This window comes from Ambystoma mexicanum, chromosome 5p (genome assembly GCF_040938575.1).
Source record: "Ambystoma mexicanum isolate Mex_15411 chromosome 5p, UKY_AmexF1_1, whole genome shotgun sequence".
In the NCBI taxonomy this organism is placed as follows: Eukaryota; Metazoa; Chordata; class Amphibia; order Caudata; family Ambystomatidae; genus Ambystoma; species Ambystoma mexicanum.
Window position 1 is genome coordinate 1,146,881,953 of NC_090930.1, and position 17,512 is coordinate 1,146,899,464.

The 17,512-nt window shown below is 44.7% G+C and overlaps 1 protein-coding gene across 1 annotated transcript in view; it reads left to right on the forward strand.

The window, feature by feature from the left end:
• Positions 1-17,512, forward strand: part of C5PH5orf22 (chromosome 5p C5orf22 homolog) — a 746,374-nt gene that overhangs the window by 521,566 nt on the left and 207,296 nt on the right. The window contains exon 6 of the mRNA XM_069613612.1: positions 13,856-13,918. Coding sequence (XP_069469713.1) covers positions 13,856-13,918 — 63 coding nt within the window. The remainder of the gene's footprint in view (positions 1-13,855; positions 13,919-17,512) is intronic.

Genomic DNA, 17,512 nt, shown 5'->3' on the forward strand with positions numbered 1-17,512 from the left:
CCCTCCCATGTGATCCTCCCTCATGCTATTCAGGCATGGTGTGCTGCCAGTGATCTCTGCGTTAATGCCAGTAAGACTGAGATCCTTCTCATTGGGACCCCTGCACCTTCCTTCCCTCTGGATGCCCTCTATGGAGCCCCTCCCCTTACACTCCTGTGAGGTAAAAAACCTTGGTGTCATCTTTGAGTCTTCTCTCTCCTTCTCTCCTCACATCATGGACCTTGCCAAGGAGGCCCACTATCAGCTGTATCTCCTCAGAGGTATTCTCCCTTTCCTCACCTTCCCCCAGAAACGCAATATCCTCAGAGCTCTGGTCCCCTTTAGGCTGGACTACTGCAACATCCTCTTCCTCAATCTTCCTTCATCCTCCCTTCGCCCCCTTCAACTAATCCAGAATAAGATTGCAAGATTTATCCTTGGCCTCAAGCCCAGACCCTGCATCTCTCAGCCCTAAAATCTCTCCACTGGCTCCTGGTTGCTGCTAGGATCAAGTTCAAGACCCTCTGCATCATCCACAAGGCTTTCTGGGGCCTCGGACCCGCAACATCCAACTCTCTCTCTAAATAGTTCCCTAGTAGAGCCCTTTTGTTCTTCTAGCTCCAACTCTGTGGAGATCAGACGGTTCTCTAAGCAGAGAGTGGGAGGGTAGATCTCTCTCCTCCGCAGGAGCCTCCCTCTGGAATAGTCTCGCTGCCCCTCTCAGGATTGAGCCGGATCTCCTTAAGTTCTGAAAGCTCCTCAAGACACTCCTTTTCTCTTCTTCCTTCCCTCTCCCCCTCCCGTCTGCTGCAATGACTGACTGCTTAGTTCCCTCTGAGTGCTAGAGGGCACCAGGCCCCTCCTCGCCCAGTCTACCCCCTCCCTCGCACTTAGCATGTGGACCCTCATTCCTGGACGCCATGCAGTTCCTGGCACTTGCCCACCTGGCCTCCCCTTAACACTCACCTAGCCCCTGATCTCTTGCCACCTCACCCCTCCCACTTGGACCCTCTCCTCTTTGCCCCGCACTTCCCTTCCCACCCTAGCACTTCACATTCGCGTAGACCGGCAGCCCACCCCACCCTTCGCACTTCTTGTTACTGCACTTGCATGATCCAAATGTCATAAGGCCTAGTAGGACCATTGTTAGCTTTCTCCCTTGTCTCCCCCTCCTTCCCCCCCCTTTGCTTTGTGGCACCTTGAAACACCTTTCGTTGAATAGGTGCCTTACAAATATCCAATGAATATATAAAAAAAACATATATTTCTGAGGCTTGTGGATCTGCTTAGATCACATGCTTTGCATAGTCTGACATCTAGTGGTAGATAGTCACGCAGTATTACAAGATTTGTTTTCAAAACTCGAAAAAGGACGTTGACTGGGCGTGTTAGTAATACAATCCCTAGGGTGACGTGTACTGTACCCATGGTACTTCATACGTTGAGGTCCCTGAGATTGTTTCTTTCCGCCATCGTAGTCAGTCGCAAGTTGCAGAGTTCCTTTCAGGCTGATGCCTTTGACTAACTAAAAGTGTATTTGTAGACTTTCTCTTTTATCCTTTAATGTCTGCCCGTTGCAGCGGCATCTTTACTGCTCGACGACCATCGGCGGAAGGCTCCATCGTCCACGCCGCCCGACTGACTCGACCAGACACCACTGCCTTCACAGGCCTTTTTTCGGGCCTCGGCGCTTACAGCAGGGGGATCGGGGGGAGGTTTCATATTGTCGCATCCCTTTTAGAGAAGGCCTATTCTGCCACCCTATTTTGCCTGTTATCTCCAAACTTCTCTTTCCATTTATTATGGAGAATACCCCCTTTAAATGTTGTCCTACTTGTAATAGGAAATTCCCCTGGAAGGATACGCACTGAGTGCATCTACTGCCTTTCTACATACCATCCAGAAAAGGTCTGCAAGTCCTGCAAACTGTTCCACCCTAAAACACTAAAAGACCGCCGAACCAAGCGCTGGGCCATCCATGCCATGCAGGCCGAAGCCTCCATCAATGTGATGGGGGGGATTCCAGTGAGAGCAGTATAGGCTTTGAGAGTGCCGCTGAAGGCAACCGAGGTTCGTTGGAACCCCACGTGCGGGCCCCCGACTCCATTAAGCAGGCCTGCGGCTGCGTCACAAAGGCTATGGTCAAAGCACAAACACTTCTAAACACACAACCCACGGCTGACTGTCGGCAAAGTCGTCGACCGTCTAAGCCCACATGGTGTCTGTGGAGAAAGCCTCTAAACCTTCCCTGTCCTCGGGGCCATCTCTCATGTTTTCGTCGCACAATAGGCCTCCTGAACTGGCATCGAAAGCCGTTTTGGGCACCGGCGCTTAAAAAGGCCCTCCTTTCGCACGCCAAAAAACATGCGGAGAACGGCAGATCGACGTCCCCAAGGTCTCCGCTGAAAATGCAAGAACTTATTAAAAAACATGTCCCTGCTACCCTTCTAAAGACAAGACGCCAAAACAGACTTTGCAATCCAGCCCTCTGTATCGCAGGATGCTGGTTCCTCCCTCTTGTAGATACACTCACAGGGCAATGGAACACAAGGATCAGACACCATCTCAACACACATCTACCCCCTCAGCGTTACACATTTCCACTGAGTGGACCACTGAACAATTCAACAGAATAATTAAGAGGCTGTCCTGCTTTGTAGATTTAACGGACAGGCTTCTGGAACTTTAGTCCCTTAGGGACTCCTCTCAGGCGGGGGATGCAAAACAACATCCTCCTGCTAAGTAGCCATCTCCTGACATCTCGCAACGCAGCACTTCGGCCTAGGGCCCGCAAGCCTCCCGCAATGTGTCATCCCGCTTACTGCTGTCATAGGGAAGATGAATTAGCCTTTAATAGAGTTTTTACTCTCATTGAGGCCTGGATGGTCCATAACAAACTAGCATTGAACAAATCAAAAACGGAACTACTTGTTATAGGCTCACCACATACCATTAACAGAATGGGGCCAAAGTATGAGAATTTCCAGTTGGGAGGAGAATCTATTAAACCCCTAAAAAAGGTAAAAACCCTTGGAGTAACTTTCGATCAACATATGACCATGAAACAGCATGTCAGCAGTCTTGTATCCTCATGTGCATACTACATCAAATTGTTAGCACACCTAAGGCCATTGATCTCACAGGAGAACGCTGAGACTATTGCGAGAGCAATAGTAGGTTCTAAAATAGATTACTGCTCTAGCCTACTCATGGGTATCAGTAAGTCCGACTGTAATAGGCTGCAGGTATGCCAAAATGGGGTTGTCAGAGCTGTTATGAATCTTAAATATAGAGACCATGTCACATCTGCAAGACGTGAGCTACATTGGCTGCCAGTGACCTCTAGATTTCTATTCTGAACTCTGACTATTATACATAAGTGCAGATCCGGAAACATGCCTGGATACCTACAACAGGTGCTATCCACAAAAAACAATGTGCGAACATTAAGATCGAACAATCAGCACTTTCTGTCTGAACCAATATGCCACACTGTCAGAGCAGCTAACTCAGCCTTTGTCTTCAATGGACCTAGGGCTTGGAATGCTCTTCCTTTAAAGATGAGATCCATTGCACCCTAGAATTGTTTAAGAAGAGCCTAAAGACCTATTTGTTCAACTAAATGACTGTGAGACAGTTATAACTTCTCTTCTCCGCAATGGCTTTGCATCCCGGACTCTTTTACTCGTTATTCGTTGTTTATGTCTTGTAGTTCCCTCACGCCCTCGGGTTCATGGCTGCGCTATATAAATGTATTAAAGTAAAGTAAAGTTTATCAAGACCCCTCTCAGGACATGTACACTATCGACCCCTCCCGGTTTCAAGCTCTTTAGTAGACCAGTACAGCCAAGATCAGTACTATGATGACGACGATAACATTTATGTCACCCAATCTCCTGACCACCAGGATTAGCCAGTAGCAGACTTTCCAGTAGACCATTAGCTCCAGTATAACGAGCTGCTGCTAAAAACACTCCCAACACTTCAATATTGACACCCAGGTGGACAAAGACTTTGTAGAGGACATTCTTGGTGACAAGAGGTCCACTACTCAGTTCATTCCCACTTTACAATCCATCCAAAGGCGTATCCAGTCTTCCCTGCTTACGCCTAACCCACAAGGGCGGTGTAAGGAACTCATGGTAGCAACTATGGGATGTCTGAACCCACTCATCCAATCCCTGCAACATCACTAGGCATTGCTGGCAGCAGTAACATCAGAATGGCCACTGGAAAGCATGCTGCTTGCCAGAAATCACCAGAAAATGCGCAGTGAAAACCTGAAAATAGGCTGCCATCCACTTTTGCCTATCTTAGTGAGCACCGGAGACCACTGCCAAAACCCATCCTTTGGCTGCTCACAGAGCAAAATCTCTGCCAAGGAATACAGAGCTGTCTCAAAAATCCGTTTTTATTTGGTGTCAAATTTGCTAAAATCATGGCTCACAAACCACCTAAAAAGATCCAACCTCCTTGTTGGGTGTTCCACATTAGACTGCAAGAATCCACATAAATCCAATGTCAGAAATAATCATGTGTTATTAGAACAAAATCCACTTTTAAAGATATTTGATGGAAAGACAGCTGTCAAAATGGGTGTAGTACCGTTACTCGCCTCAGGTGCTGGCAATTTATAATTCTGACAGGAGAGCTGTGTTTCAGAAGTTAAATATGCCAAAGAAGTGAATTCCATCAAAATGCCATATAGAGTGCCACACATTGATTTAATGTGGAAAAAGACTTGATTTAAGATATGTTGCTTATTTTAAGTTTATAAATGTTATATTTTTTTACAAGGAAGTATGTTACAATTGATCAGAAAGTAACTTGATGCAGTTAAAATTCCAAAAGGCTTGCTTCCCATGAGAACCCTTCACACCTTTTCCCTGGACAAAGGAAGCCTCCCCTGCCCTTGGATAAGAGATTGACAGACTGATGTGAACAGGAACTGCCAAGGTACCCTAGCATGTTGCTCTCAGTCAAGACAATGGTGGATTTGGGATGAATAGAATATGTTGATTTGGGTGTGACTGGTCAACAACTGCTCTGGGAGAAACAAGACATGTGACTCCCTGCGTCAGCCAGCTCTGGGGCGGGGACAAAACATTGTGGATTCAGGTAGCCCAGCAAATATATGTTTTTATAAAATTGCATATAACAAATTTTACCAAGCTGACAAAAATATGAAACTTTGGGATTCTTAACATGAAAAATTCACCTACAATTTAAGAGTAAGCTGGACGCCGTGTGATGTTCTGAGACCAAAACCCGGAATTATTAATATTGCAGCTGCAGTGTTTTTGCTATGAACATAAGAATTTACAGGAATGTGCCCAGAGAGGATATGTATGCATGTTAATGTTAAAGGATATTTGTACCGTGCACTATCACCACCGGAGTGGTCCCCTGGTGCTCTGGCGGCTCTGAAAAAATGGAGGGGGGGGTCAGTTAGTGGGAGTGAGCAGGAAAAGTGCAAGAGAGCAGTGATGTGCTGTTGGCAGCCTCAGCCTGGTGGGTCCGTTGGCTGAGCTTGGGGAGTTTTACGGTCAGTAGTCGTCGTGTGCTGTTGTGCAAGTCTATGTGCGGTTTGTTTTGTTGTTGCAGTGTAGTGAAGTTTGTGCGGTTTACTGCGTTTAAGGCTTGTGGTTGTGTTTGGTTCGAGTTTGAGAGGTGTAAGCAGGGGAATGAAATTGTTGGTTGGTTATTGATTCATGATTGCTTGCTTTGTCCAGGCTTGGCAAAAGAGTTGCATATCAATCGTCGAATTAGATTTCTATCTAGATGTAACGCAGGCTAGGTTGAAGATTCCATCTAAGTGAGGTACATGCCAACATTCACAATTCCATCCAGATGCGACGCAGGCTAGGTTTAGGATTCCATCTAAGTGTGGCATATGCTAACATTTACAATTCTATCCAGATGTGGTGCATGCTAAGCTTAGAAATTCCCTCTATGTGTGCACATGCTAACATTCACAATTCTATCTAGATGCGACGCAGACTACGTTGATGAATCCATCTAAGTATGGCACATGCTAACAATAATAATTGTATCTAGATGCGATGCATGTATCAAATTTGGTGCAGAACCAATATTGGGGAACCCACCAAAAGCGCGAATAAGTTGTCATTCCTGAACTAGAGCTCTTAGGAAGATCAGAGTTGGACAAGAATGTGTATATGTATTATGAACCACGTGTGTATCTGGGAAATATGTTTTTGGGTAAAATTGATTTTCTCTGTAAAAGCAAAGGGGAGGGATTTCAGTTAAGCCATAAACATGACACCGGGTGACACGCTGATTCTTTCTCCAGTCAGGGGACAGAGAATCCTCTAACCTATCAAATCCTTAGGGGGTTGGGCTTAGAAAATCAGCCTACCCACCCACTACTCACTGATTCCTGCGAAGCACTCTGCCAGACCAGATCCAGACAATATCCAGACAGAGACTCCAGACTCGAGATCTAGCTCCAGAGACCAGAACTCTAGAACCCAAACTCTAGAACCTTGAAGCAGAGAGGCCTAAACCAAAAGCTGAACTCTTCTCATCAGGCCTGTAGAATCTAGCAACCTGATTCTCACATTCAACAGCCGGGCTGAGCTGTTCCATTCTAGCCAAGAACCCTGTGCTAGAACCAAGGTCCAGACCCAGAAAGCAGTGCTGTATCCAAGACCCGTCAGATCCAGTTCAAGAGGCCGCAGACCGCCGTGCAGTGCTGAACGCAGAACCCAGAGGGCCTGAGACCGTGCGGTGGCGAGAGTGAAGCCAAACCCCTTGACCAGATCTTTGACGAGGCCCATTCCATTCCAAAGCTAGGAGTGAGTATCTAGTCTAGAACTGTCCATAACCAAGCTCTTAGTTTAAAGTAATCCTCTTCCATCCATCTCAGCCTGTCCAGAACTGCATTATAGAATCTTGTGTCCATCCTGTTGATTTCAAATCTGTAAAGCGCATCTGTCATTTCTGAAATCTCGATTTTATTTCTGCAAAATCTACCTTCACAAAACCATCCGTAACCTTTGAACCGCATGTCCTAGAAGCGAAATGTAACTGTCCTTTTAAAGCTAAGATCCTAAGCTTTCCAACAAACCCACATTCCAATTCATTTTCGTTTTCCCGCGGAAAGATTGCTGCGAATTGCAATTTGGCTCAATTTCATTTTCTGTCAAAATAGCTGCTCCTTGTTCACAATTGCTGAAATTTGTTTTCAATTTGATAATCATTCATGAATCATTTCTAGTGTTGACCTGAACCAATCTCAAGTAACTATCACTCATCCTGAATCTCTTTTAGTGAATTAAAATCAATTTAGCATATTTTCACTTTCACTGCAATCACATTGAGAAGTATTTTTGCCTGTTTTAAAATCATACCTGTTTCTCTAAGCTTGCTGGGGGAACTGGGATTGAACTGCATTCTTGATTGTCTTCCTGAAACCTGTGTGCCCTCATTTCCATCTCTTCATATTGCATAGGGGGGGAGTGAGTAGTCACAGGGGAAAAAGTGATCATATTGTCTTTTGTTGACATCATATCAAGTTATTTCTGGGTTGCATTCTTTCCCATTATTGCATTTCCTTGAATCATATAAGGTATTCTCTGCTACAGTATCCTTAATATTCATACTCCTAAGTGATTAAAGAGATTGTTAATCTTGTAATATTACCCATTGTCGATTACCGTCCATATTCATAAGTGTGCTATTCAGATATTATTTTGTTCATAAAAGTGTGATATATATATTGTTTCATTCTTCAAATAAACCTTTTAATTTGCAAAACAAACCTACTTCTTGGCTCAGTGAGGTCAGGGGGATTCAAAGAGAGGGGCGTTATATAAGGGTTCATCATCCAGATTTAAAGAACTTTGACATAAAAATATATAAATAAGGGCTTCCATTGGGCATCCCAGACTAGGCATTGACTTAGTTTGAGTGCTGCTTTGAAGTCACTTGCACAACAGTAAAGAAAGACACAAGTGATCATAGTTCAAGGGTGTTTATTGAACTTTATAATGGGTGAGATAAACGCCTAATCTAAATCTAAGATGGGAGCAAGCTACGACCATCAAATAATAAGGCAGTCGTAGTGGTGTCTTGTCAAATAAAAAGGACCTATACTAAAAAATCATTTGCCAAGCCTTACTTCTAAATTACAAAAAGAGTGTGGGATAATGTTCACCAGAAAAGAAAGAAGTGTTCACCAAATTATAAGTCAGGATGGTATGGCTGGGTCTCCCTTCCCCACGTTTGAAGCACGGGGCAAGGCGGGACTCTCGAGCACAGCACACTCCTTGGCCTCGTCCACATGAGGTTCACTGTTCAGTTCAACACTATCAAAACCTTCAGAAGCTAAAACTGCTTCTTGCAAAAGTCTCTTGCCTTAGAAGGCCTGTGGTGTTTCACAATGAGAAACAAACAAAGGTTCTCTCTGTGATCTTGCACCTTGGGCGGTTGCTCTTCGCCCCCAGGATCTGCCTCCGTCGGGCTTGGATCCTCCTCGCAGTTTGGGCCTCCCTCCATCTGGTTCACTACGGCCTTTCTTTAACACAGTTCATGTATTTCTAAAACAGTTAATGTATTGCTCAAATGACAAATAAACAAAAGTTCTTCTGGTAACTGTCTACTTTGGGCGGATCTGCCTCCGCCGGGCTCGGATCCTCGTTGCAACTGGGCCTCCCTCCGTCGGGTTCACTACAGACTTTCAAGTGCAGTTTACATGGCTCATTTTCATCAGAAAGCAAGGTTTTCCTTCTCCTAGCTTTCGTTCGGCATCCTTCCGTCGGGTTCACACTTGCCACATTCCACAGTTCACAATCTATTGGAAAGTGGAGTTCCCTTCCCCTATCTTTCCTATGGCAACGGATCTGGGACTTTCGTTTGTAAAAGGGATTTGACGTAACCCTTGTAGGACCCCTCTGACGCCTTACGCCAACCTTTCCTAGGGTCTTCTGGTTCTCATAGTTTCAAAACAGGTCCCCATCCGAGCCTTTTGAATGAGCGCCCACGTGGCGCCAGACCCATCTGCAAACAAACACACAAGTTCTTTCGCTTGCAAATTCCTTGCTTTCAAATTGTTGCTACTTTCAACCTTGGCCTCAACACACTTTGGTTTGCTATCAGTTTCCTTTGACTCACCGGCTGTGCTGAACCCGTTGGCTTCTCAGATCGCTGGAGTCAAGGATAGTACCACGGTAGCCAGCTTGCCTCTCCGCCTGCGTGATCAATGCGGGAGGGCCCCGTATACCATTGACATCTGCTGCTCCTCACGCCAGCTGTAACTCCGTGTCTTATGATTTCCCTTTCGGAGGCTTCGCCGGTCTGGGTTGAAAAGGGCAAGGGCAATTCCCCCTTCGTTATCCTTCCCGGACTCGCTGCCTTTCACCTCGGTTTGAACTGCCGGTTTGGGATAGCTTTCTCATCATGCGTTCAACCTTGCTCGAAGTTTGCTTTCGTGCTCTGCTTTTTATCCCTGTGTGGAAGGTAAAGGGCCATCGTGTGTGCGTGGTTATTGTTAATTGTCTGACTCTGCCTGACCCGTGTGTTGGGACATGTCAGGTAAATGGCTCTGGTGTTGGTCTGTTGTCTGTTATGATGTAACAGTGTGTGTGTGGGAATAGGGGGGTAGAGCTTCTAAATATCCTGCAGGGTAGGATGGGGAAAAGGTGTTACTGGGAAAGGGATACCACGTCCCAACCCTCTGTGCCCCACTTCCACTCTCCAAAGACCCCTCACCCAGGCGATCCTCCCCCACTGGTCCACCACCAGCAACTGGATCCAATAGTGATGGCTACCTGGACAACAGATCTCCGGGACCAGCGAGTGAGACACCTTCGGGTTTCTCACAGCGGTGAACCCTTGCATTGAAAAACTATTCAAGCCAGCACCTACAGACCCCCTGAACATTAGAGGCCAGCTCAAACCTGACTCAATTGTCGTCATAACTGCTAGAAAGAGGGCTGGCACTCCACTAGCATCGGCTGAAGCCCCGCCAGAAAAAGAAAGTAAAAAGATCTACACCGTTGGCCTATCTGGGAAGAATTTCTTATAACCCACCCTCCTAGCTAGTTATGGCTGTCATAAGTGGGACGAGTTGGAACACAAGCTTGAGGCGGTTCCAGAACCTTTAAAGTCCCAGCTACTAAGCACCATTTCAGAAGGCAAGCAGGTATCTAGTTGCCTTCTTAAAAACAACCTCGACAGTGCAGATAATGCAGGTCGCATTATTGCAGATGGTACCCTTATCAAACACCATGCCCAGCTTCGACAGACTGGGTTTAAATTGGAAACACAGGCCACTCTGCTTAACCTGCCAGTGGAACCTAATTCCATCTTTGGCAAGGCAGTCGAAGATGCCCTCAAAAGTGCAAAGGAAGAGTGCGATACTCTTAAGTCCCATGGGTAATTAACCAGCAAACCATTCATCCAATGGGGTTTCTCTAACTCCAGAATGTTTCGTGGACAAGGCACACAGTGCTCCTCCGGTTTCAACGAAAGCAGATAGTCTTCGTCATGGGGCTACACACAGGGACAGGCCTCCTCTTCTAATTTTCAAAGAGGTCATAATAAATCGAGAGGAAGAGGTAGAGGCTTCCCCCCACCCCCAGGGGCTCCACCTCTCCCAAGCAATGACACACCGCTCCAAGTCCCCTCCCATGTCACCCCTGTATACTGTCCACCGTAGCAAGTGGGTATTGCATAGAACTCTTGCAAAACCCACCCAACCACCTGCCAAAACACAGAAGGATGATGCCAGAAGAGCTGCGCATACTAGTGGAAGAAGTAAAATCCCTGCTGGTAAAGGACGCCATAGAGATTGTCCCAGCAATTCAGGTAAACAAGGCTATGTATTCAACGTACTTCCTTGTGCCAAAGAAAGATCTCTCCATGCGCCCAATACTAGGTTTGCACCCAGCGAACATATATGTAAAATCTCAAAGGTTTTGCATTACCACGCTCCTAGAGGTAATCCCCCTTTCCTAAAATTATTTCAGTACATTGGCCAGTTGCCAGATAACTGTACGCAAAGCATTGCGCTTGTTCCGGGTGATGGCCTCATGCATTCACTTGGTGCCACATGCGTGCCTGTGCATGTGCCCAATGGTGAAGTGGTTAGCGACACAATCGTCTCAGGCAAGCGGTCAGTGGGACGATATAGTGGTTGTTTCGCTACCCCTGGTACAAGATCTTCGCTGGTAGTCCAAGAACCACCTGCTAAAAAGAAAACCCTTTGGGATTCCACCAACACAAGCGATCCTAACTACAGACGTCTCACTCACCGGATGTAGAGTCACTTCCTACACCACACAGCCCACAGCCAGTGGACACACACCACAGCCGAGAATCACATCAATTTCCAGAACTTTTGGCAGTTCTCAAAGCCCTACAAGCTTTTCAGCAACATTTACAGGTCAAACAGTGCAAGTCCTCACAGACAGCACCACTGCCATGTTCTACATAAACAAGCAGGGAGGCACACACCCTCCAAGTCTGTCCAGACTATCCCAAAAAGTATGGAAGTGGGCACTCAAGCAGAACAATTTCCTAACCCCTAAACACATTCCCGGGGAACTCAATGTTCTGGCAGATACTCTAAGCAGATACCCTATACCAGAGGAACAGGAGTGGCAACTCAACAGAGATATTCTAGATGGAATCTTCTCTCAATGGGGTCATCCTCCATTAGATTTATTCGCCACAGGCCTAAACGCGCAATGCCCAGACTTCGTGTCTAGGTTTCCCCAACCAGGGTCCAAAGGGAACGCCCTGCGGATGAACTGGTAAAGCAAATTTGCTTACACTTTTCCCACAACACCACTCTTGAGCAGGATGGTGCACAATATGCACCAGGAGCAAGCTACTTTAATCCTGGTTGCTCCCATGTGCGCAAGACCACCCTGGTTTCCACATCTGCTCAAACTGGCGATGTGCAACCCGATCAAGTACCCATGCACCTACAACATGTTATCCCAACACAATGCGTCATCTCTCCATCCTCGGCCTCAATCTATGAACGTGGCAGCCTGGCTCCTGAAGTCGTAGAGTTTGGTCATCTAAATCTTCCACAACAGTGTATGGATATCCTAAAAGAAGCACGGAAACCCAACACCAGGAATTTTTACTTCAACAACTGGAAAAGGTTTGTGATATGGTGCAGGTCACAATCCATAAACCCAATTGAATGTTCTCCGGCCTACATTCTGCATGACATGCTTTACCTACTAGACTCTGGCCTAGTATTTAAATCCAAGGTACACCTGGCGGCTCTGTCTACCTACACCACGTCACAGAGTAAGGTGTCCTGGTGGAAAGTTCCAGCATAGGCCACTTGATCTACAATACTGCATTCCTGGTAGCCATCACCTCAATAAAACGAGTCAGTGAGCTACAGGCATTGTCCGTACAAGACCCTTTCTTCGTAATCCACAACGTCAAAGTGGTCCTTAGAACACACCTTAGGTTTTCACCTAAATTTGTTTCAAAGTTCCATGTTAATCAATCTATCGAGCCTCCTACCTTCTTTCAGAATCCATCCAACTCAGCTGAAAGAAGCCTCCATACACTAGATGTACAGAGGGCAGTCTTGTAACACGTGAACAAAACTAAACCCCTAAGGAAAACAGACCAGCTCTTTGTTTCCATAGCACCTGGTAGAGGAGGTGATCAAATCTCTAAAAACACCATCTCCAGATGGATAGTCAAATACATACAACTCTGCTATTCCCTATCCAAAAGATCTTTGCCTTTCACTACAAGGGCTAACCCTACCAGATGTACAGGAGCTACCTTAGCCTTCATTGTAAACGTCTCCCTAGACGCCATTTGCAAAGCGGCTACATGGAGTTCCATTCATAACTTCGTACAGCATTATTGCATTGATACTCTAAAGCAGATTCGCAGGTGGGACAAGTGGTGCTAAAACATCTATTTGCTGCTGTACCTTCTCACATCCCCACCTCCTTCTCCAGATATTGCTCGCTAATCTATGCAGAGCATGTGATCTAAGCAGATCCACAAGCCTCAGAGGGGATACATTACTCGCCGTAATCGTATTTCTGAGGCTTGTATTTGCTTGGATTCACATGCACCCAACCTTCCTTCCTTCTTGGAGTAGAAGGTGCATAGATGTCTTTCTGGCTTTATGGTGATCTGCTTTATTATATCTGTAGTCCCGCTACCCTTCATGCAACCTCATGTCAGAAACAAACAATCTGAGGGACCTTGATGCGTGAATGACCATGGGTACAGTAGACCTCACACTAGGGATAGTATTTCTAACATGCCCAGTCGACGTCCTTTTTTAAGTTTTGAAAACAAATCTTGTAATACTCTGCGACTACCACTAGATGTCGGACTATGCAGAGCATGTGAATCTAAGTAGATACAAGCATTGAAATACGATTACGGTGAGTAATGTATCACATATATAGCCGCCAGCAGGGTCAGGATTAGGTAGTGGCTGCCGTCTCCTGGCCACACGGGAGGAGGTTACTACTGGGAAATCAGTGATGACTCCACTGGAGTCATCACAGTTGTTAGACCCTGTCTGCTAATTCATGGCTATGAAATAAAACCGCTTCATAATTGAAATCGTAGCATAACTCAAACATTTAATTTTCAGTAGTTTCCCTCAATCTTCACATAGCTATTCTGTTGTTTTCTAGTTGTCTCCTGTCTCTTCTTTCGTTTGAGTTGTTGCATTGGAGTTGACTTTTAGACAAACTTGCCTTTCCATTCGCCAATGTGCCTAGCTTGCTGTGGGTTTATATTTATGTGGATGTGAGGTGTGTTCGCGACATGCAGTTCTGTAAATTTAGGCTATTTTGAAGATAGTTTCATTAAGGTGCTTAATGCTAAAATATGGTTTTCCGTTTTTTAGGAGGAATATGAACTGATGCAGGAGCTGTACAATTTTAAGAAGCCATGTTCAGACCCCACTGAGGTACAGTAAAATGTTTCCCTGCTGCTCTAACCCATAAATTCCAGGAATTTTCAGATTAAGTTTCACAAGTTGAGACTGTTTTCAGATGTTTTCCTTACACTTTGAGTCCTGTTCAACAGATAATTGTAGCTGATCCAAAGGCTCTTTATGGATCTTAAGAATGTACTGCTTTTGTGTATTATTTGTACACAATAAAGCTTCCTGGGTAAAGCTTGTTAGAAAAAGGAAGCTGGGGTTTGATTAAGTCCACTTGTTAAGCTCAATAAGAAAGCAACCATGTGGTAGTTTTCCTTTGTCACGAACAGTGGCGGCTGCTGAATCTTTTCAGGTAAAGTTGATATTTCCCCCAAATTGGCACCAGTGATCAAACATAGTGAGGCAGTCCAAACCAACATAGGCTAGTGCTGCAGATTCTCCATCCAAGAAAATGTTTACAGTAATGTGCCAAAATGTAATACAATTTACAATTGGTCCTGTAGGGTAACATTAAAAACATCCAGCAAATGCCAGCTCTACGCACGGCACAGTAGTATTTTACAACACATTTTTATGATGCCTGGGCACACAGTATATGCCATCATTGCCACTGTAAAACACACTTTATGATGTATGTGCCCACACTACATGCCTGCTGTGCAAAATCATTTCACAATGTCTTTGCCCACAATAAAAGCCAGCATTGCCACTGCAAAACACACATTGTAATGTCTGCGAAAACAGTTAATACCAGTGTCACAATTGTAGAGCACATGTTCATGATGCATGTCCACACAATATATGCCAGCTTTGCCTCTGACAAAACAAACTTTATAAAGCCTGTGCCCAGAATGCCGAGATTCCACGATAAAGATCAAGATCAAGATTTCTGTTTCCCCAATGTTTGCGAACACTGGCTCTGTACAGCACAAAATCATGATGCCTGTGCCCACATTGTGTATGTCAGCATTGCCACTGTAAATCACCCTTTGTTGCCTCTGCCTGCAATACATACCAGTTTTGGCATTGCAGAAATGCAGTTTTATGCTACCTGTGCCCACAATATGCCAGTAACGGTGTTGTAGAAACATGCTCATGCTGCCAGTGCCTAGTGTGCCCATATATGCCAGTATTGCCCTGTAAGAAGATGTTCATGGTGCATTTTAGGTCACAATAGTGTGTGAATATGCTGAATAAATCGAGCACAGAAGTCCCCACTGGTAACCAGGTAAAGATGAAAAATATCTCAACGCAATCAAACATTCCCTTGCGGCAGCCCATTTAAAACAAAATAGCTAACATCTGCTTGTTTAGTTTGAAAAAGGTATTTGATAAAAGGATTCTCTACAGATCCAAAAATATATTACATGCTAAAAAAATATATGCAAATGTGAAAACATTAAGAAAATGGAAATAAAAACATGTAAGTGAACCACTGATGCAGACAGATGCCACTCTAGACAAATGTAAAGCACAGCATAATTGTACATCTAAAAATGATATCATATACAAGTCTCTGTCAAGACAGCCTGTCATGTTTATGATGAAGGTGATCTATATTTCTTAGGTATGTAATTCATCTAATTTACTGTAAATAACAAACCCAATGTTATGGCTATACACTAGTAAAAACGCTTCACAGTAAGGCGGACCCAAGAACTTCAGATTCGGCAAATGGATATGTATTTTAAAGTTTAGCCTTCTGAAGAACCATTGAGTTGTGGTAGTCCAACCTTCTGAATGTTTGTAATTGGTTCTGGAATAAAAACAGTACAACATATATTTGTTTAGATAATCATTTTCGAAGCAATTCCACAACCAATTAAATTGAAAAGTGAAATATTTGAGCGCCCTTCGAAGCTAAGAAATATCAATAGGTAGTGCTTTGCAGTGCTCAAATACATTCCTGAAAGAATTTGTTGCAGGTTCTGTGTCCAATCGATAGTATGGATGTTACATCGGTCTACATATTGTATCTACACTCTAAAGTCTAAAACAACTTATCTGCCGTTTTCAACACCTAACAAGCATATGGTGATCGTATTTTACCTTTTCACGCCTGCGTTGCCCACTATCCTCTATGTTAAATGAATAAGTGGGTGGACTTTCGTCTGAATGCCCTCTATTCCCAGCAACGGTGGTCTGAAGATGATAAAAATATGTCTAAAATGGCACTTCTACTTTTTTTCTTCAAGAGGTTTAAACAAGAGTGTGTGGATACATATTTTTCAAATATATCTCTGAACTTACATAGGGCATAGCAGAGGTCGAAATTGTTATTCATGAAGCAGGAGCTGGTAGTAGGACTTGGTGTATCAGGATTTTCATCTGACCAGGACTTGCTCATCATGACCTAGGTGCTATTAAACCACAACCTTATGGTTGGAGTGCCCGAAAGATGGCAAAACTTGCTTTTGTTGCCAAACTGTGGCATGTACCTAAAAATGCACATTCCTTGAAGCCTCTTTCTACTGCTGTGGTGCTATGTCTTCTTCTCTTTTTACTTTGTTTGTTGAATCCTCTGTCCCTTGCCATGTTCCTTTACATGTCTTCACGTTTTACATTGTCTAAATTGCTTCCCCTTTTTGTTTCTTTTACATTTCTTTTCTACCAGTTCTTGCTTCTTGCTGCTACCTCCTATGTAGTCTTTAACTATGTTTACTACATACTTCTGCCACTACATCTTGTTAGGACTGATTTTGTATAAGAATGCCAACCTATTATTGTGACAGGGACAACTCTGGTAGCTGTAGCCAAACCAGGTCAAGGTAGGTAAGCGAGTGGTCTAGGCTATGTGTCAGGAGGTGATGAGCTTGTAAGGGATCTACAATGAGCACACACAGTGAAGCAGTCCAGGAACACACTTCGACAAACAGGTATACACATAATTATTTATTTATGGTCAAATAACACCGTGAAAATTGACTACTAACAGGTAATAATATCACATAACACTACAAATGTTAGACATATATACAATCACTAGAGTTGGGTAAGATGCATATCAAACCCCTGAAAAGGAAGGTACAGATTGGTTTAAGCACTACAGGTCCACAGAGATTCAATCCTAACGTCAGAAGTCCATCCCCAAAATGCATGAGGGCTCGTGCCCAAAAGTTCAGCAAAGTTCCATACAGTTTTGTGAAACTGGAAAAAATGAAGGTAGGGTCTCAGGAGTCCAGTGAACAGTTCCAATGGTTAGGGGACAAGTTACTCTGACTAACAAACGTGTTCCCAACTTTCTGAGTGATTGTGTGAACAAGCAATTGCAAAGCCAAAGTAATACAAAAGTTTCTAAAAGTTACCAAAACTTTTAAAAGGGAGTTACCGCTACAAGTCGCCCCCCGTACTCCGATTCTTCACAGGACTTGGCAGGTTGGTTGAATAGGGTCCATTGTCACTTTCCCCGCCGTCGGCCTCTGCCCTTGATTCGCAGGGTGGCAGGTTCAAGCAGTTGATGGTGCAAAGTCTTCCAGTTGAAGAATGCAGCAAAACTCGATGCAGGGCCCCTCTCAGGACAGGGCTGGACACAGGCAGGTAGTTTCCGACGACGGCCACAGATGCCTGACGACGCAAAGGGGTTCACTTGCCGCAGTCCGACTTTCCCTCTTATCTCAG